General features: G+C 57.7%; 1 protein-coding gene across 2 annotated transcripts; it reads left to right on the top strand.

Annotated features, from left to right (window-relative positions):
- The first annotated feature begins 530 nt into the window (after positions 1-530).
- On the top strand, positions 531-11,536 carry SLC6A17 (solute carrier family 6 member 17). 2 transcript variants are annotated; one of them, XM_075174011.1, is made up of 11 exons: positions 531-816; positions 4,226-4,383; positions 4,686-4,812; positions 5,497-5,678; positions 6,761-6,871; positions 7,868-8,109; positions 8,809-9,001; positions 9,373-9,565; positions 9,757-9,916; positions 10,479-10,641; positions 11,085-11,536. In XM_075174011.1, the coding sequence occupies exons 1-11, from the start codon at positions 531-533 to the stop codon at positions 11,451-11,453; spliced, it is 2,184 nt and encodes a 727-aa protein (XP_075030112.1). In that variant the 3' UTR covers positions 11,454-11,536. The 2 variants fall into 2 exon arrangements, with proteins under 2 accessions (XP_075030112.1, XP_075030113.1); XM_075174012.1 differs by having other exon boundaries at positions 8,809-9,008; positions 9,383-9,565; positions 11,085-11,453.
- Positions 11,537-19,733: the final 8,197 nt, after the last annotated feature.

The following is a 19,733-nucleotide window of genomic DNA, read 5'->3' on the forward strand; positions in this document are numbered from 1 at the left end:
CCCCCCAGCGCTTTTGACCCATCGTGGGGCTGAGCCCGGGCTCTGCCGAGGGGCCAGGAGGGGAGGGAGTGGGGCTGGATGTGGTGTCAAGCCCTCGCTGGTGCTGCTGGCCCGGGAACGGGGTTGTTAGAGGATAAAAGAGATGTGAGGGCGATGCGACTGGCTCCATCACTTGTCACCGTCCCCTGCAGCCCGGGGAAATTCCCTTCTGTGGGTTGTGGGAGGCTCTTCTCCGTGAATGCTGAAGCAGGTCCATCATTCATGGAGAAGGGGGCCCTTAGCATCCCCCAGCCCAAAGGGAGGGTCCCCAAGGCATGGGGTGATGGAGACCCCTCTCCCACCAGCACCAGGACGTCCTTGGGGTAAGGCAAAACCAACTCATCCTCTGTTGACCCCTTCCCCACCCAGGTCCTGCTGATGAAGAGGAGGTGAGGCCCGAGCTGTAGCTCACACGGGTGCCGTTCCCTGCGGGACGCTCATCATCTCCCCTCGCCCCATCCCGCCCCCCGGGGCCACGCGGAACCGTCCCGATGCCGAAGAACAGCAAGGTGACGCAGCGGGAGCACAGCAGCGAGCACGTCACCGAGTCGGTGGCCGACTTGCTAGCCCACGAAGAGCCCGTGGACTACAAACGCAGCGTCCTCAACGTGACGGGAGAGACCTGGGACAAGCAGAAGGATGGAGAGGAGGAGCTGGATGCGGAGAACCGGCCGGCGTGGAACAGCAAGCTGCAGTACATCTTGGCGCAGATCGGCTACTCCGTGGGGCTGGGCAACGTCTGGCGCTTCCCCTACCTCTGCCAGAAGAACGGAGGAGGTGAGAGATGGGGCAGGGACGGGCTCAGCCCGTGGGGAAGGGGGTATGGCCCAATCCTGCCTCGCTGCACGTCGGGGTGTGGATCCCGGGGCAGGACGGGGGTTATTTGGGCTCTGAAGGAGGAAAGGGGCATCGGTGCAGAGACGCAGGAACCTCCAGGTCAGCCCCTTGCTAAAGGGTGTCCGCCTGCCGGCTCCAAAGGCGAATGAATCCCAGGGCGGGAGCCGGGGTTTCTTGCTGCAGCCCCCAATTCCTGTTGGGGCAATTTGGAAACCAGGGGGTAAAAAAAAAGGAGAGTCCTTCCGCTTCCCAAGGCCCTGAAGCCACGTTGTGTAGGCTCCAGCCTCTTCCCGAATCCTCCTCTCAACCAGCCCGTCCTCCCATCCCACCCCATGCCCCCTCTCCTTGGGCTTCCAGGAGCAGCCTGGAGGTCTCTTCCAGCTGTGCTGAGACCCGACACCCTTCACGACACTGATGAGAGGGCTAATTGCCCATCATTAACCCAAACCCAGCCCTCGAGGTCTCTCCCCCGGCAGCGATGGGAAGCAGCCGAGCGGCGTTGAACGAAGCCAGGACCAGCCCAGCTTTCCCCTCTCCCCCTTGCACTCCCCTTGTTCCCGGCGCTGCATCATTCGGCAAGCCCCCAGCCCCGGAGCTGGCAAACCTGCAGCGTCCTCAAGAATTCAAACGTCTCTGGTGTCATCTTCACGATGAGTCATTCTCCCAAATGAAGACCTGGGCAGTCAGCACTTCCCACCCCAGGGCTGCTCGCACCCCCGTCGCCTTCCCTCCCCGGCTGGGATGGAGCACGCTGCGGCCGGCTCCTGCATCCCAGCATCTTCCCAGCCGCCGGCACGCTTAGCTCCCGGTGTCCCAGTTTGGGTCCAGGCGAGGCTCGGTTTTGGCGCAGCACGGCTTTGCAAAACCAATGCGGGGTCTTAGGTCGCAGCAAGCACCCGCAGGAGTTGCGGGACTGGGACGCCTGTGTTAGCTGCGTTGCATGCGCCGGTGCGCGTGTGCAGCGGATGCAGCGGGGAGGGTTGAATGCGCGGCCTGAAGGAGGTCGGAGGCAGAGCCTGGGGTAAATTCAGGGCTGGGATAGATCGATACGGCGCCGCTGGCTTCGTTACACAGCTCTCCGCATCTGACTTCCAAGCAGGTTTTCCCGATTAAATGAGATTGGGAATGAGCTCCCAACGAGATTGGGAACCAGCTCAGACCCAGAGGTTGGAGATCCAGAGTCCTGCTTCTCTGTAAGCACTTAACCCAGCTGTGCCTCAGTTTCCCCACTGGCACAACAGTCAATAACTCGCTGTAATTAGCGCAACGAATGAAAATTCCTCAGCTTACGCTGAGGTCTCTGCTGTCCCGTACGTTTGTGGGGCTTTAGCCTCGGCTGTCTGAGGTGCTGGGTGACGGGAGGAGCAGCTTGTGTTCCCAGGGTTCATCCTGATGTGTCCCCTAGCAAATCCAGGCCTGAATTTGCTGTCTGTGTGTGTGGAGCATTAAGCAAGTGGTTTTAGACCAAAAGCCAGGTGGGCTGTGAAGTGGAGATGGGGAATTGAACCTACAACAGCCCACTTGAACCCGTCGGCTCGGCCCCATCCGGCGGTGGGACACAGGGGCGCCGAGCCAGGCAGGGACTGGGACAAGCAGCTGATTTTTAGGAGCTCTTTGCTGTTGTACAACATTTTCCCGCAGCAGATCTCAAAAAAAGCTTTACAAGCTGCCCCGACCATTGCCTCTATTTTACAGTTGGGGAAACTGAGGCACGGAGCTGGGAACTGGCTTGAGCAGCAGATCGCTGAGCTTTCCTGCACTTCTTCTTTTGGCCAAGTGGCATCATCTCCCCTCTCCCACGGGGCAGACAATGATTTTCTGCCTTTTCTTCCCACCACATTTAACCCCTTGGCCCCCGGCTGGGCTTCCCACCGGGCTGTGAGGCTGGTGCCAGACAGATGGATGCGGGAGCTGGGGAGCGATGGACAGACCACTTCTGGCTGTGCTGAGCACCCCCGGGATGCGCTGCCGGCTGCTGCTTTCCCTCCTGCTCCCCAGGCGGGTGTCTGCTGGGGGAGAACGGCTCTGTGCTGGTAGCAAGATGGGCTGGAGCCAAATTTCCAGGACTTGGTGTGCAGGGAGCTGGCATGGGCTGGCAGCGCTGCCCGCCGCGCTTCCACACCGGTGCTGCCGAGCACGGTGATGCACAGGCATGAGCTGGTGCCCGTCTTTCCAGAGATCACGGGAAGAAAATCTCCAATATTGGACAAATTTGCATCTGAATTTGTCCATCTGTCTCATCTCCGTCCGTCCGCGGGTCGAGATGTGGATGCCCAGGAGGGCGTTGCAGAGATGGGATGCTCGTGGTCCTTCCCAAATTACACCGGGCTCCAGCTCTGCCCTGCTCTCTGCCTCTCCTTTCGTCTTCCTAATCGCCCGGGGTTGCTGCATCTTAATTTATCTCCCCACCTGCGTTTCTAACGCATCGATCCCCAACCCGCTGCCAGGGCGCTCGGCTCGTGACACTATTGCGGGCTCAACCTCTTTGCAGCGCCGCTGCATCAGCTGCCGCAGGTCCTGCCCGGGACCAGGGGATGGTGGCTGTCACTGGGGTGTAAATCCAGCTGGGAATTTGCCCAAAGCAACCGGGCTCCGGCGTGTGCCTTTGGATCGCCTGCCGCCCCGTGGGAGTGAGCCACACGCTCCCGAGCCCGTTCCTCGGCCCCTGGCAGGAGGTTGGAGTAATTCATCAGCCGGGCGCTGCAGCGTGAGTCATCGCATCCTTTACGGTCATTTGGTTATGCTTCGGGAACTGCTAATTTCTCTCCGGCCTCCTCAATTAGACAGAGATTAACCGAGTTTCTAATTTGAGCTCTTTCTACCCCTACCGGAGGACCTCGCTCCATGCCGGGCGGCACGCGGTGCGGTGAATGCTGCTGCCGGGGGTGCGGGGTGTCCGTGGGGGGTGCGTGTCGGTGCAGGGGGCTCGGCTGGGCTCGGACACGCGCGTGCAGGCAGGACCTGGGTGAAGAAGAGGGCTCCTGCCTGCCCGTGTGTCTGAGGTGGCCCGGAACCTGAGCGTGTCCCTATGGGTTGGCTTATGGAGGTGTCTCCTTGCGCGTAGGGGATGTGCCTGTATGCGTGCGGCGTGTCTTGGGGTGCGTTGGGGTCTATCCCACATGTACCCACATGTTGCAGCCTTCCCTTCCACGCACGTGTGTTTGCTCCTCCCCACGGCTGTTTTCTTTGCTGTCCAAGCCCTGATCTGCGTTCCCAGATCCATAGCAAATGAACCGATGGACCAGGCAGAGCCCGTCCCAGCTCTGCCTGTCCATCCCTGTCCGTCCATCCTTGCCTACATGAGAGCAGGCAGAGATGGGTCCACGATGAGCTTTCTCTCCTCTACCAGGTGCCTACCTGGTCCCGTACCTGGTCCTGCTCATCATCATCGGGCTCCCCCTCTTCTTCCTGGAGCTGGCGGTGGGGCAGCGGATCCGCCGGGGCAGCATCGGCGTCTGGAATTACATCTGTCCTCGCCTGGGGGGCATCGGCTATGCCAGCTGCCTCGTGAGTGCACCCACGGGTCCCCTCGGACCCTCACCTCGGGGTGCGTGGGATGGCTTTGCAAGCTGCAAAGTGGGGGGTGGTGGCCTGAAAACAAACGTTGAGGGGCCCCGTGCGGAGATTTGAGAGGTCAAGGGGAGCTTCTCCAGCTCCACCTGTGGGTTTAGGGCTGGCTGGGAATGAGCCCATCCCCTGATCCCAACAGCCCTGCTCCCCCCGGGGTCCCTGCCCAGCGGGAGGTCTGTTGGGGACAGTGTCACTGCCACTGTCACGATTTAATATCGTATCCTCCTTCCTCCCCCCAGGTCTGTTTTTTTGTCGGTCTCTATTACAACGTCATCATCGGCTGGAGCATCTTCTACTTCTTTAAGTCCTTCCAGTACCCTCTGCCCTGGAGCGAGTGCCCCATCGTGAAAAACGGCTCGGTGGCCAGTAAGGGATGGCTACTGGCACGGGGGCAGGCTTGGCTGGGAGGGAGCAGTTCCCAGGGAAGGGGGGGACTGTGGGGACCCCCAATATCTGTAGCTATCACAGGCTGGGGACACTGGAGGTTGAGGTGTCACTGGGTCCTCTCCGGTCCAGCTGCCTTGATCATCTGGAGATGTTTTCCTTGGGTTGGACGAGTCTCTCCCATGCTGTACCCTCGGGGTCTGTCCCCAGTGATGGGATTTGATGCCAGTTTGGGGATCCAGAACTTGGGTCTCCAGGCTACCTTGGTGCTCAGGGCCAGGATCTGACCCAGGACCACGGAGGGAGGCAGGCAGGGCTCACCTGGCTGCTCCATCAGTGCCCGACTGAGACGCTGATGGAGCTAATGGTGTTTAACAGCGTCTGAGCATCATCTTGGGACACTCTGGGAGGTTTTATAGCAAATGCAAATGTCTCTCCCTGTATTTAACATCTTATTTTCACCTGACAATGGCTTTATGTCCCATCTCTTCTTTTTCCTGCTAAAAATGAGCCCCATTAATTCCTGTCCCTTAGTTTCCAGGGGTGCCTGCCTTCCCCGGCTGGCTCCGGCAGGTCTTTGACATTAATTGATGTTCATCCCCCTAAGAGACGGTGGGTGACTCTCCCCCAAGCCCCTCACGCTCTCCTGCCTCTGCTCGGTTGCAGTTGTGGAGACTGAATGTGAGAGGAGCTCGGCCACCACCTACTTCTGGTACCGGGAGACCCTGGACATCTCTAACTCCATCTCGGAGAGTGGAGGGCTCAACTGGAAGATGACCCTGTGTCTGCTGGTGGCCTGGAGCCTTGTTGGCTTGGCCATGATCAAAGGCATCCAGTCCTCGGGGAAGGTGGGTATTGGTGGCCACCTGAGCCTCGCTGGGGTCTGTCCTCGAGGCAGAAACCTCCTGCCTGGACCACGCTCTCCTGCCCTGATCTGGGGTGGCTGGAGGATGCCGTGTCCATTGAGGGATGCTCACACCCACTCCAGAGTTGGGGCCATCTCTAGGGGGATCCAGAATAAGATGAAAAGAGGAAGAAGTTTAGTCCAGCTGACACCCGCAGCAATGGCCCAGGGCTCAGCCACATCAGGGCTAGCCAAATCACTGGCCCAGCCCCTGCATTCGGGGGCCAGCAACTGTCCGATCCCCTGATGCACACCATCTCGATGGATGCTCGTAGGAGGTAGGGGTGGGAGCTGAGCCTGCCTTCGCGGGGGGAGCACTGGGACTCTGCGCACGGGAAGCAGAGCCGGAAGGAACAGAAAGCTTTGGGAGAGGGATGCCGTTAGCTTGCAGAGGCCGTTGACATTTTAAGCAAGGCTGCGTCAGATGCAGAAGGGTATGGTCTCCTGGGACGCTTGAACATCCCTGCCTCCAGATGTGCTCTGCAAAACATCTGGTGCGTTGGCCGGTAGCAGAGGGTGATGAGACCCCTGCCCCGCGACCCCGAGAGCAGGGGGTGGGAGTGAGCTGCAGGAGCAGGACCTTGGCACCAGGTCTCCTCTGCCCAGGGTGAAGCCCCATCCACATCTGCTGATCGGGGCACTGGAAAAATGCCCCGTGCCAGGAACCAGCTGGGGCTGCCCGCAGCCCTTGGCGGATGCTGGGGGAAGAGCATGGGGTGGGGGTGCAGAGCTGTCCTTCCCTCGGGCTCCCCCGGGCCCCAGCAGTTTTTGTTTCAAGGATTTTTTGAGCCAACACCAGCATCTTCGCATTCAGCAGATTTTCTCCCTTAAGTGTGTCCAAGCACTTTGCAAATCCACCTGAGCTTCAGCGCTTGTAGCATCCTGTGCTGCCTGAGGAGCAGACCTCCTTTTGGGGAGGGTGGCCCTCCCTTCTCGCCCCTGTTGTCCCTGGGTTGGATGGGGAGGTGGCTGAGCTCAGCGGGCGGTAAATGAGATTGTGCCCGTGTTGCATCCCTCTCGCCCTAGGTGATGTATTTCAGCTCGCTCTTCCCCTACGTGGTGCTGGTTTGCTTCTTGGTGCGGGGTCTTCTGCTGCGCGGAGCGGTGGATGGGATCATGCACATGTTCACACCCAAGGTAAGAGTCTCCAAACCCAGCAGACTCCAAGAAGATTCTCCTCCCGGCTGGTCACACCCTATTTTCCCCACCTCAAAAACCAGAGTACCAACCCCAAACTACCTCGGAGACCCTGATATATCATCAGGATGTGCCACCCTAAATACGGGGTACGGCCAGGACAGCCAGAGCCCCGCAAACTCACCACCCTGGAGCTGCTTTGAGCCTTAGCATCGCTCCCGTCACCTTTAGGTGCCCAGACGCCAGGCTTGGGGTGTGGGGGTGCCCGAGGCGATATATTTAAAAACTTCATGGGCAGATGCTGGCTGGCAGCAAAACCTCCGTTGGTGGTATGCATCCATTAATTAACATGCTAATTAATTAATTAAGGAGGGATGTAGATGAGTCAGCTCAGCCGGTTAAGCTGTTAGAAGATATTAATTATGATCTCTTGATGAATGATGCTCGGAGGCCTCCGGCCTGCGGCTCTGACTCGCAGGAGAGGCGGGATGTGGCTGGGGGGACGGGAGGTTAAACAAATCCACCAAGCGAGACATTTGGTTTTGAGTGCTCCAGGCACTCGGGAGGCAGGAGGTGGCCAGGGGAGGATGGAGACCCATTGCTGGACGGCACGTGGCTCCCTTGAGTGGGGGGACGGGGACACCAGCTCCCCAGGGCAGCTGGGTGGTCCACTGGGAAGCTCTAGGGCTTTGCACTGGGAGATCGGGCACCCAGCTTGGGCTCTGGGGCAGATGGAGCACCCAGAGACATGGTCAGGTCAAATCTTCTCCTGCCCTTCTCCAGGCCTCAATTTTGCCCTTTGTGGGAAAGAGAAAAAGGACCTACGAGTGCTGGATAATGCAAGACCTGGTTGTGGTAGATCAAAGCATGCCCATGGCTGCTCCAAAACCAGCCCAGGTTCTAGGCACAGCAGCCTTTTAATTTAGCTCTGGCTCCACTGGGATGAGTTGTGGGGCCACCAAACCACCTGACTTCTTCTTCTGTTTCCCCTCCAAGCTGGACAAGATGCTAGATCCCCAGGTGTGGCGGGAGGCAGCTACGCAGGTTTTCTTCGCCTTGGGCTTAGGCTTCGGAGGAGTCATCGCCTTCTCCAGCTACAACAAGCAGGACAACAACTGCCACTTTGATGCCACGCTGGTCTCCTTCATCAACTTCTTCACATCCGTCCTGGCCACCCTGGTTGTCTTTGCTGTGCTGGGCTTCAAGGCCAACATCATGAATGAGAAATGTGTGGTGGAGTAAGATTTGCTTTTTCTCTGTTTGGGGATGGGCAGGTCTTTGCTGCTGCTGGTTGTGGTGGGTCTGGAGGCAATAGAGTAAGGGCTCTGGAGCTGGGTGATACTGTGTTTTGGTGGACCCAAGTTCCTGATGGTTAAGACGTGGAAATCCAGAGACGTCCTCTTGTAGCTGAGGGAGTTGGGTATTCGGCTTCTCCAACCTAAAATCCAGCCCTAAGATGGGCTCTTAGTCTGCAAATTGAGGGTAAATCCAACATGTCTAGTGACATCACCTGGGTTTCCCCCAGTTTCCACTCATCGTGGGGTCCACTTGTCTGCAAGGTTAAGGGAACTGCTGTGCTGTACCCTAGAAGCAGCTGGAGGAAGGTGAATTTGTGCACCCAATGTTATCTTTAGACAGTGAGCTGCATCCATAAAAATCCAGGCCGTGCAGTGTGGAGTCTCAGAGCAGGAGATAAACCTGAGAAGGAAGCCCACCATTCCCTGGTGGGCCCCCATCTGCATCCTCTGTCATGAGGCGTAATGCAATGTTTACTTACGCCTTGGGAAATTGCAAAGAGGTCCTCTGACTGAGACCTGGGTAATGTGACCCAGGGAGGTTCATCCTGCCTGGGGCAGAGGACTTGCATGGTCAGGCCTGGTCCTCCACCCTGGGAAGGAGGAGACATCTCTGGGTGACGAGGCTCTGCTCTCCCTTAGGAATGCTGAGAAGATTTTGGGCTACCTGAACACCAACGTGCTGAGCCACGACCTCATCCCACCCCACGTGAACTTCTCCCACCTCACCGCCAAAGACTACAATGAGATGTACAGGGTGATCATGACAGTGAAAGAGGGGCACTTCAAGGAACTGGGCTTGGACGCCTGCCTGTTGGAAGATGAACTCAACAAGGTACCTGGTGGCACTCCTAGTAGGACCGGGAGGTCACCTACTCCATTGCCTCTCGCTGGTAGGAGCTGCTCTGCTTGTGTCACTCCTGGCACATGGATCTGGAAAAACTGTTTTTAGAGACCCTCCAGGGATGGGGATTCCCTGTCCCCATGGTCTTCCCCAGCACACAGTGGTCCTTCCTGGGATGGGGGAAAGGTCTGCCCATAGCAAGTCTAGCAGGGTCATCACCGTTTCCAGGCTGGGGTACCAGACTGGATTTTTCTTTCCTTGAAGAGTGGTTCAGTGAGAGAGTCCTGAGGCATGCAGGGGCTTGCAGGCTGTGTTCCTGACATGTTTCTTCTCATCTTTTGGTCCTATCTCCCCCTGAACAGTCGGTGCAAGGAACTGGCCTGGCCTTCATTGCCTTCACGGAAGCCATGACCCACTTCCCAGCCTCACCATTTTGGTCCGTCATGTTCTTCCTGATGCTGATAAACCTGGGGTTGGGGAGCATGATCGGGACCATGTCAGGCATCACTACGCCCATCATCGACACCTTCAAGGTGCGGAAGGAAGTGTTCACAGGTGAGGTCTTTTCTCCTGCAACTTCCTGGGGAAGGGGTGGAGGGTCCCCATTGCCCTGGGGAGTCATTCCAGAAGAGTGTGGACATCGTGGACATGTACTGGGGCCTGCTAATGCAGGGAATGGACCTTATGGTGGAGGCCTTGGTTCCCCTTGGGGTGCTTTGCTGACCATGCCCGTTTGCTCCCCACAGTTGGTTGCTGCATCTTCGCCTTCCTGGTGGGACTGATCTTTGTGCAGCGCTCTGGGAATTACTTTGTCACCATGTTTGATGATTATTCAGCCACGCTGCCGCTCACGGTCGTGGTCATCCTGGAGAACATTGCTGTGGCCTGGATTTACGGCACCAAGAAGTAAGGCGTTTGTACAACAAAAAGAATAACTGCGCTGTAACTCCTGGCTAAAAAAAACCCCTCCTTCAGCTCTTTTCCGTATGACTTTTTCCCCAGGAGGCCAGCTCTGATGGAGCAAATGTCCCAGGGGCAGCTACCTTATAGAGGCAGGAACTCAGTTCACCTTGATCCTCTTGCCCTGCCCTAGGTGTAACCCAGCCCCAGGAGCAGGTCCTTCTCATGGGTATCTGCTGTTGGTTGTGGTGCTCTGTCACTTGTGATTACTCTTTTGTCTGAGGTTTCCAGGTCCTTCTGGAAGGAGACCTTGTTCCCCCCAGTGCCTGTTCTTGTTGTTTACAAGTTGGCCAGAGCAAAGGAGGCTCTGGCTAATGCTCAAATGGCCTTTTCCTTAGGAGGTTCCCAACCAGTCCTACAGGCTTGAGGGACACTGAGATGCTTGCCTGGATTAGCTGGATTGTTCTTCAGGCTCTACCTTGAGCAAAACTTACAATGGGGGCTGCTGGGAGGGAGTTTCTCACTTCAAGGTGGGGAACGGCGTGGTTCCATCTCTTCTTCTTGGCAGGTTCATGCAGGAGCTGACAGAAATGCTGGGTTTCCGGCCCTATCAGTTCTATTACTACACCTGGAAGTACGTCTCTCCCATCTGCATGGCTGTGCTCATGACCGCCAGCATCATCCAGCTGGGAGTTAGCCCCCCGGGCTACAGCGCATGGATCAGAGAGGAGGTGAGCACAGCTCTCTTCCCCACAGCCACCTCCACCCCAGGTCCAGGCTGAGCAGGGGGCAGCTGAGAGCTGCAGACCACCCTGCTCTTCACAGCTCTGCTCATTTCTCCTCCCCTCTCCTGCTGGGAGACGTCCTGCCTGTGGTCACGCATCCTCTGCAAGCACTCAGGTTTGTCCACACTGCCCGGAAGTCTCCAGCCAGCTCTGACCATGGGCTGAAGTTTGAGCTTGGATTTTGGTTTGCTTCCCCAGCTATACGCTGTGTGCAGGACCATCTCCTTTTCCTTGATTTGAACCCACCTTCTGATAGCTTCATGTGGTGCCCCTGAGGATGAAGTCTGGCAGGAGGCAGTGGGAATTGCCTGGCACGTAGGAGACGTTGTACCTGGTGTGCATCACCTTTGCTGTAACAGCCCCTTGACGCTAATATCTGTCTCTTCCAGGCTGCAGAAAAGTTCCTTTTCTACCCAACCTGGGCCATGGCTATCCTCATCTCCCTGATCATCCTGGCATCCCTCCCTCTGCCTCTGGTCTTCATCCTCCGACAGTTCCACCTCGTGTCGGATGGCTCCAACGCCCTCTCTGTCACCTACAAGAAGGGCCGGATGATGAAGGACATCTCCAATTTGGAAGACAACGATGAGACCCGCTTTATCCTGAGCAAAGTGCCCAGCGAGACCCCGTCCCCCATGCCCACGCACCGTTCCTACCTGGGTCCCGGGAGCAATTCCCCCATGGAAATGAGCAGTGCCCCCAACGGACGATACGGGAGTGGGTACCTACTGGCCAGCACCCCTGAATCCGAACTGTGATGGTTGCTCGCCGACCACCCCCACCGGGAGAGGAGGTCACTGGGGAGTGGGTCCTGGCTGTCCAGGCAACAGGAAAATTAATTAATAGGAAGATGAAGAAGAAACCCCTCTTAAAATCGTAACCAAAAGCAGCCATTTCTAAGATGCCATCGGGAAGAAGGGATTGCGGGAGGGGCAGGACTCCTCCGACAACACTCGGCTGAAAGGCAGGATCCCCCGGGCTTGCCTTCGGGGAAGGGAGGAGGAACAGGAGATGCTGCGATATCTTTCCGAGAGTTGTTCTCACGCAGCTCGAATCTGAAGCAAAGAATCTCTCTTTTCTAAGCAGCTGATGGTTGGAAAAAGGACCTGGTGTCAGGTGGAAAGCCAACCACGCTTCCCCCTGTAACCCAGCGCTCTTCCCTCCCAGTCTGTTGTCCTTTAGCCGGGAGGAGTCATGGCCTTATTCCAACGAGCACAATTAACCATCGATGTTCATAGCACAAAAAGGTGCTGCTGTTGTCACCGTTGTTGTTGTTGTATCTCCTATAGGTTTTTATAGCTGTGGACACACCCAAATAACCCCCAAATTTTGACCAGGGTTGGCAGGGAGCAGTGCGGGGCTGGCTGAGACGTTGCAATGTGTGAGACGGTGGATGGTGGATCCTTGGTATCTGTTTTGTTACCACCAGCATGGGGACAGCATCTGTGGGTTGTTCTGAGACGCGGAGATGTCACCTCCGTGGGATGAAGTGGTCAGCATGCTCCGTGGTTAGGCAGTTATCGTGCCGAGTGGCAGGAGGACCTCTGAAGTGAGGGTGATTTGGATGTGTGAGTGTGGGGGAGGTCTGGATAGGGTTACCGTGGTGGGGGTCAGGAGCGCTCTCCTGGAATTCCTCCTGACATGCGGGATGCTCTGCTGAACCAAAATCCCTGGCATGGTGATCGTCTCCTCTTGCCACTCTCTTTAGATGTCCCAGAGGGAAAAGCAGAGAAGTTGTGGGGCATCCAGTCCTACCGGAGTCCTGGTTTAGCTCTCAGGAAACCACCCCCTGACTTACCTCCCTTGCACCCACCAGCGGAGGTGAGCTGGGCAGTGATTATCTCTGGACATATGTCCTCATTTCTCATAGCTTCGAGCCAGGGGGGTCTGCGTTGCCTCCCGTTGCATCTCCACGGGGGCTCACCAGCCTTCGGATGGGGGTAACCAGCTCCCGGGGACAGCAGGGGTCTGCTGAGCAGCAGCAGCGCCAGGTCCCGGTGTCCCCGCTAGCCCTTGATCCAGGCTGGTGAGCCCTTGTTAGAGCCCAGGGGCCTCTGTGGTGCCCATCCGTGTTACCTGGGGACCAGATTAATGGGACCTGATGTTGTTTCTCCCCACGCTATCTAGGAAAGGTTGGGATCTCCCAGCTCAGAGTCTCTCCCACTGGGACCAAGGGTCGTTTCCTACATGTAGCCAAGCATTTCTGTCAAGGGTACCAGTATTACGTGGCATCTTCCTCCGTTCCCCATGAGGACAAGGGTGCAGCAGCCTGCTTGCAGCCTCTTTTCCTCTCAGCACGTTGCTATGGTCTCCAAAAGCCAAGGGAGCTCCTCATCCTTGGTCCTGCTGGGCTTAGATCATGCATGATGGTATTTCAAGCCAGTCTGAAGGCCAGGTTTGTGGGTGCTTGCCCACGAGCCCTTCTCTCCTTCGCTTTCCTGTCAATGGGTTTTCTTCCTTTCGGCAGGGAGGCAAAGGCAGAAAGTTCCTGGTCCATGTAGAATCACAGAATCATTAAGGTTGGAAAAGACCTCTAAGATCATCGAGTCCAACCCTCAACCCAACACCCCCATGCCCACTACACCATGTCCCTAAGCGCCTCATCCACACGTCTTTTAAATACCTCCAGGGATGGGGACTCCACCACTTCCCTGGGCAGCCTGGTCCAAGGCCTGACCACTCTTTCAGTAAAGAAATTTCTCCTAATGTCCAGTCTAAACCTCCCCTGGCGCAACTTGAGGCCATTTCCTCTCATCCTATCGCTGTTACTTGGGAGAGGAGACCAACCCCCACCTCACTACAACCTCCTTTCAGGGAGTTGTAGAGCACGATGAGGTCTGCCCTCACCTCCTCTTCTCCAGGCTGAACACCCCCAGTTCCCTCAGCCGCTCCCCATCAGACTTGTGCTCCAGGCCCTTCACCAGCTCCGTTGCCCTGCTACATCCTTGACTTCTCTTAACATCCCTGGGGCCAGGAGGTTCCCCACAGGGACGTTTCTCTTGTGGGTTGTGCTCCTTTATTTATAGTCCTTCTCCAGGGGCTTGGCTGGTGACCTGGAGACTCTTCCTGGACAATTAGCCCAGGCCCTTCATTAGCCACTTTTCTAGGGGGGAAATGGAGGCATGGACTGAAACAGAGCACCCGGTCTTTGATGGCTCTGAGGACACCAGGATCAGCCGTGCTCTTGTCTCTCCTCCAGCAGAGCCCTCTCACCATCCCCTCCGCCGTCTTTCTCCTTCCCGTGCCGACGGCCGTAGGAATATCCCCGCCGCATCGCCTCTGAGTGGGAGAAGCACAAACCCCATCGTTAGGCGAGACCATCCCTCCCATCTCTTATTTCTCCCTCTGTTCCCAGTTTCCTCCACCCGACCAGCAAAACAGAGGATGAGCCAAATCGTTGCCCAACGTCACCTTCCCGATGCCCCTGAGCCCGGGGGCCGGATTCCCACCATAGCTCCCATGGAGTTAACGGAGCAGGACACCTCCCGTAGCCGAAGTCCCATCCGCTCCCGTGGCGTGATGCTCCTCGAACCCTGGGGGGAAGGATCCGGCCCTCCGTCTCTCCCATCGCCATTCCCAAACCAGCCAGGGAAGCGTTCGCTTTCCTCCCCTCTTCTTGCAGCGTCAATAAGAGGCAAAGTCAATAAGAAAGTAACAAAAAAGCTATATTATATATATATAAAATATATGCAGAGAGAGGAGATGGAATAATAACCTAGAGATTCTCTATTTCTATTGTATATTTATTCTGTAAATGTCACTGTAAATGCTGTTAAATGACAAAACGTATTCCAAAGTGGCCCGTGACATATTTTCATTCCCCGTGCTGTACAGATCAATTCTCGGTGTATATCGGGACAGATTTTTACCTTTTTATTTCTCGTGTGTGGTGGGTGGCCGTCCCCCGCCCAGCCCTGGGGGGTCCAGCTGCCCCGGGGATCCGGAGGAGAGGAGGAGGAGGAGGGACGACACCTTTATTTTTATCCGTGGAAAATACTGTATTTCTTCGTGGCGTTTGCTCGGTGTTAGACACAGGGTGTTGGGGGGGGGGGGACCCGTGCGTTTTCGGTTTTAAGTGATCCGTGTCGTCGCCGTGTGAGCGTGCGCGTGTTCGTCCGTAGATGCCGTGCGTGGGGGTGTGCGCGTGCGTGCGTGTGTGTGTGCGCGGGTGTGGGTTTTGTTTCGGATTCACTTCTCGCTGTACTCGGTCACTTTTGGAGCCTGCCTTGGGGGTTTCTCCCGCTCGCCGGGGCAGGTTCTCCCTCCACGCACCTTCTCGGGGCCCCGGGCTGCGGATCGGGCTGACCCCCTGTGGCTTTTAGCCCTAGAAATCACTTTTTTTTTCCTCTTTTTCTCCACGGAGGCACAGGGAATAGCTGCTAGTTGTGAGCACAGGCACTTTTCAGTTTTCCTCCAGGCGGTGGGAGAAGGAGGGGGGAACCGCTGCCGATATTCCTGTCTCCCCACATCAGCTCCCCGCTCGGTTCCCAGCCCGGATCCTGTTGCTCGGAGCAGGATGGTGTCCCTGGCTGGGGGACAAGGAGGTGCTGGGTAGAGCCGGAGGGGTCAAAACCTTGTCACCTCTCTGGGGACAGAGCTGGGGAGGGGATAAGTGGGGCTGGGGAGGGGGTGGCTGGTGCTGAGGGCAGGAAGGAGCCTTGCAGGAGGGTGCCCAGCGGGTGCCGCGGGTCCGAGGGTGCGTGCAGTCTGGGATGCTCCGTCCCCGAGCGTCGGGCTCTGCTGCCGGGGCTGTGGGTGGGGGCTAGACCTGCCCTTGACCCTGGTGCAAAGCAGAGGGGATGGCTGTACTCTGCTGATTTGCACTGTCCCCGGGTGTCCCTTGGCCCCTTCTCCTCAATCCCTCCAAACCAACCCCTGCTTCACCTCCTGGCCCCCACCCAGACCCCGGGCAGGTCATGTTAAACCCCAGCACCTCCCACTGCCTTCCTCCTCTCCCCCATCCTTCCCCGAGCCTGGGTCTCACTGGCAGGAGTGGGGAGCAGAGCCGGGTGGCCTTGGTGGCCGGGGGGGGGGACACGGCACAACCCGGGCAGAGCCACGGCAGCGAGCAGGATGTGGCCGCTTCCCCTGCGGCCAAGCACAACGCTGGCGAAACCCTCCTGTACAGGTAAAAGCACAGATCTTGTAGTAACTCCTCCCATGTAACCTCCTAGCCGGTGTATTTACCACGCGTGCCGTGCCGGCCGGACTCCTCGGCGGTCGAGAGAAACCCTGTAACAGCTGTAACGGAGTCCGATTAAAAGTCTCTTCTTACCAAATCTCTTCTCACCAAGTCTCTTCTCTGCCTCTGTTTCCTTTCTTGGGGTGGGCTTTGGGGTCTCTCTGAGGTTCGGGGTTCAGAGAGCTAAAGCAACGGGCACTGGGGCTGCCGGCACCCATGGCCTCGATGTCTCTGTCCTTCCCTGGCCTGTCCTGTCACCCCTATCGTCCTTCTGGCTCCCCTCATCCTCTGATTCCCTTTCTCCATAATCCCAGCAAGGGGCTTGCCCAGGGCACGGCTGCCTGCAGGTGCTTCAGGAGCATCGTGGAGGTGATCTGCCATCCTGGACCAGTTCAACCAGTAGACACTGGCTTTAGAGGGCACACAGACTGGTAAGATGCAGTGTCTGCTCCTCTGTGCGATGCCCTGATAACATTGCTGGTGGCTTATCCTGAGCACTGGGGGTACTGGGAGTCTGGAGGCCAGCACTGGGGGTACTGGGAGACTCTCCCTGGAGAAGGACCAGTGATTTCCAGCAGCCCCAGATGACTTCAGCTGCTGGACAGTAGCTTAGTAACAGGCCTGGTGGGGAGCAGGGCTGCTCCTTCCCTTCCCTCCTGTCTTTTGTAGCTCGTTTGGCTTCTCCAGGGCTGATCCAACCCCGGGGAGCATGAGGAAGGGGGAAAGAAAACAGGATGGATGGGACCAGGAGAGATCCGCCAGCACTGGGGATGCCGTCGGGGTACCGCTGCGGCTGTGAACTGAACTCGTCCCCCTGCGGTGGCAGCCGCGTAGGAGCAGGGCAGGTTTTCTGAGCACCTCTGCATCATCTGGAGATGTTGGTGTAGGACCGGGGCGAGTGTCTGCAACGGGGGCTGGAGGAGCAGCCCTGGCTGCGGTGGAGGCAGGAGATGGCACGTGGGTTATCTTTGCCCGGAGTCCCTCCAGGACCTGGCTCCGGGGGAAAACATCCCCCAGGGGCGACGACCGGGAGAATGGGACCAGGAGAATGGGACCCCAGCACAGCCCATCTGTGGGAGCAGGGATGGAGGTGCTCCCAGCTCCTCCTCATCCTCAGTGAGGTGGCACAGAGGGGGGATGCAGGATTATGGCTGCAGCACCCATCGAGCCTGGCTCAGGGTGATGCCCAGGGCTCCGCGGTACCCACGTGTGGTGCTCACTGCTGTGCTGAGCTGTCCAGCCTCAGCCCACCCCCGTGCTCCTGCTGCTGGGTGCACTGGGTGGCTGTGGGCTTGGGAAGAGGCTCAAACCCCGAACCCGGGGAGGGGACACGTGTCTGACACGTGGCTGTGTCTGAGGCTGCTGCCATGCCAGCTTGTCCCCAGGCCACCCCCCCAGCGTGGAGGGACCTCGTTTTGTTTTAGCCCCTTTTCCTCTCCCAGGCTAAAAGCAAACCCTGCCGAACCCCCAAGCAGCGGCTCCGCCGCATCTTTGGGATTGCAGCTATCGTACGGGTCTGGGCGAGCTGCTGCCGTGGAAAAGCTCCGGGCCGGGGGGGTGAGTGGGGCAGGATTCAGCTCCATCCACCCCGCAGGGGGCTAAGAGTGGGGCTGGGGGGGCCAGAAACCCCCAGCTCCTGGTGCCAGGGGCTCCCTGCAAGACGAATAATGAAACAAACTGAAAAAGGGTGATTCTGGCCCTTCTGGGGCTAGAAAAAAGACGCAGGAAAAGGGGCCCAAATGTAAAATTTAAGCCAAATACGTGCTTTTTAAAAAAAATACTGAATTTCCCGTGACAGCGAGGCAGGGTGCCTGCAGAGCCTGGTGGGAGGGTGCCGTCGGACTGGGGGGCTTGTTTTTGGGTGTCCCATCTCAAAACAGCTCTGGACCGGGGTACGGACACACGGTGGAGCTGCTCTAACAGCAACATCTTGCTGTGGTTCCCCGAGTTATCCTGGGGAAACCGAGGCACAGCAGCAGCTCATGAACCCGCTCCCGGTCATTCCGAAGGCAGATGATCACCACCACCATCCCCGCTCCAGCCCAGCCTCCATCCCTCTCCCAAATTACTTTTATGGAGCAAAATTGCATCGGTGCCGCTGCGGATGGAGCCAGATTCGTCGCCGGAACAAGACACCCTCCACCGCCTGGTTTTTTTTTCCTTGCCTTGGTTCCAGCCTCTGTTGAAGGACCCACAAGATGGCACTGTGTGACAGCAGCACGGGGACTCTGCCACCCGTGTCCTCGAGAGAAATTTGGGGTGCAGGCCCTACACGGGGGTCAGGGGATGAGCCGGCTCCCCTTCCAGGCAGAGGTCGGGGAGGGACGGGGCGACCTGCGCAGCCCAAATAGCCGTGCTCAGCTGGCGATGAGCAGTTTTAGCTGAAAAATGCGGACGGCAGAGATGAACCAGCTTCTTTGGGAAGACCCACCTCCAAGAGAGCGTCCTGAAAGGTTGCTTGGGGCTCCTGCCCTGGGGAGCTGCTCAGCACCCTGTGGTGCTGTGGGTGCCACCACCCACAGACCGGAGATGGACCTGTCCCACCAAAAGCATGAAGGGGAAGAGGGCAGAGCCCTTGTTTGGAGCATCTAGGGGTTGCTGAGGTCAGCGTATCTTTTTATTAACAGAATCCTAGGCTGGAAGGACCTGGAGAGGTTGGTTTGTCCATCTCTACCCCAAAGCAGGATCGTCTCTCCCTAAAGTGAGCTGCAGTCCACCTTCCTCCGCTGTCCCTCCATGGATGGAGACATGGTGTGATCCTAGCATGTCCCCAACCTCTCCTTCAGGCCACACAGCCCTCCGAGCACCCTGTGGCCCGTTGTGCTGGTCTCAGTGTGCCAAGCTGGGGACGTGCCCGATGTGCTGGGCCACGGGCAGGGCTCGGGGTGCTGTGCCCCGTCACGGGGAGAGACAGTGCAGAGACCATTGGGGGACCAGAGACCTCTTATTGCGTCCTCAGGACCCACCCAAGGGCTGTGGCTTTCCAGGTTGGAGCTGATCCTCCTTGAGATCTTCCAGGTCCTGCTCTTCGTTCCATCCTTCACCTGGATGTTATCTGAGATGCCTTCAGCCTTACAGGAGGTCCCTGCAGAAGTGACTCCCTCTTGCTCCAAAAAGGCCCTTATTCATCAAGCTCTTTCTATTTTCTCTCTTTCACTCTCTCTCTCTCTTTTTTTTCTTTTCTTTTTTTTTTTTCATGGACATTAAAAATCTGAAGGCATATTTAGAGAGCAGACAGCTTTGGGCGGGTGTTGCTGGCTAAAAGATCTCTTCCTTCCCCAGATACAACCCATTTGTCTGCCTGGCCACCTCCTCCCACCCCAGGAACGGCCGCGCTTGGGTGCACGAAGATCTCCCCGGGATGAAAGTCGCCGGATAAAATATTAGCATCAGGTCACGGCATTCCTTCCTCCCGGCCAAACTCGCATTACCGATGATGAGGAGCTGAGCTGCGATGCCTGGCCGGTGATGCAAGGCTCGATTTTTCCAGCACGGTTTTCCCTCGGGCTCCACGCTCTCCCGCTGGTGCAGCCCCGAGTGGTTTGGGTGTGGAGCTACGCCAGCCTCCACCCGCTCAGGATCCGGCCCTGGAAGCTGTCGAGTTGCAGTTACAGTTGGAGCAGGGCTTTCTTGGTGGTAAGATTTTAAGCGCGGCACTCGTGCCTCGTGGCTTTTTGGGTGGAGCGTTTTGCCCCAGCCACCCCCAATGCCCCCCCCGATATGTCACCGAGGGGACAAACCTGGGCTGGGGGCGAGGAGGGGACCCGGGGCCCTGGGGGGGACGCTCCACAGAGCCCAGGGAGGTGCAGAGAGGGATGCTGGCGTGGGGCAGCATCTCCCACTCGCTGTCCCCTTG

This window comes from Calonectris borealis, chromosome 26, assembly GCF_964195595.1.
Source record: "Calonectris borealis chromosome 26, bCalBor7.hap1.2, whole genome shotgun sequence".
Classification (NCBI taxonomy): Eukaryota; Metazoa; Chordata; class Aves; order Procellariiformes; family Procellariidae; genus Calonectris; species Calonectris borealis.

Coding starts and splice junctions, on each gene's coding strand:
- SLC6A17 (XM_075174011.1), top strand. CDS start 531: ATGCCGAAGAACAGCAAGGTGACGCAGCGGGAGCACAGCAGCGAGCAC. Junction 817..4,225: donor CTGCCAGAAGAACGGAGGAG/GTGAGAGATGGG, acceptor CTCCTCTACCAG/GTGCCTACCTGGTCCCGTAC. Junction 4,384..4,685: donor TCGGCTATGCCAGCTGCCTC/GTGAGTGCACCC, acceptor TCCTCCCCCCAG/GTCTGTTTTTTTGTCGGTCT.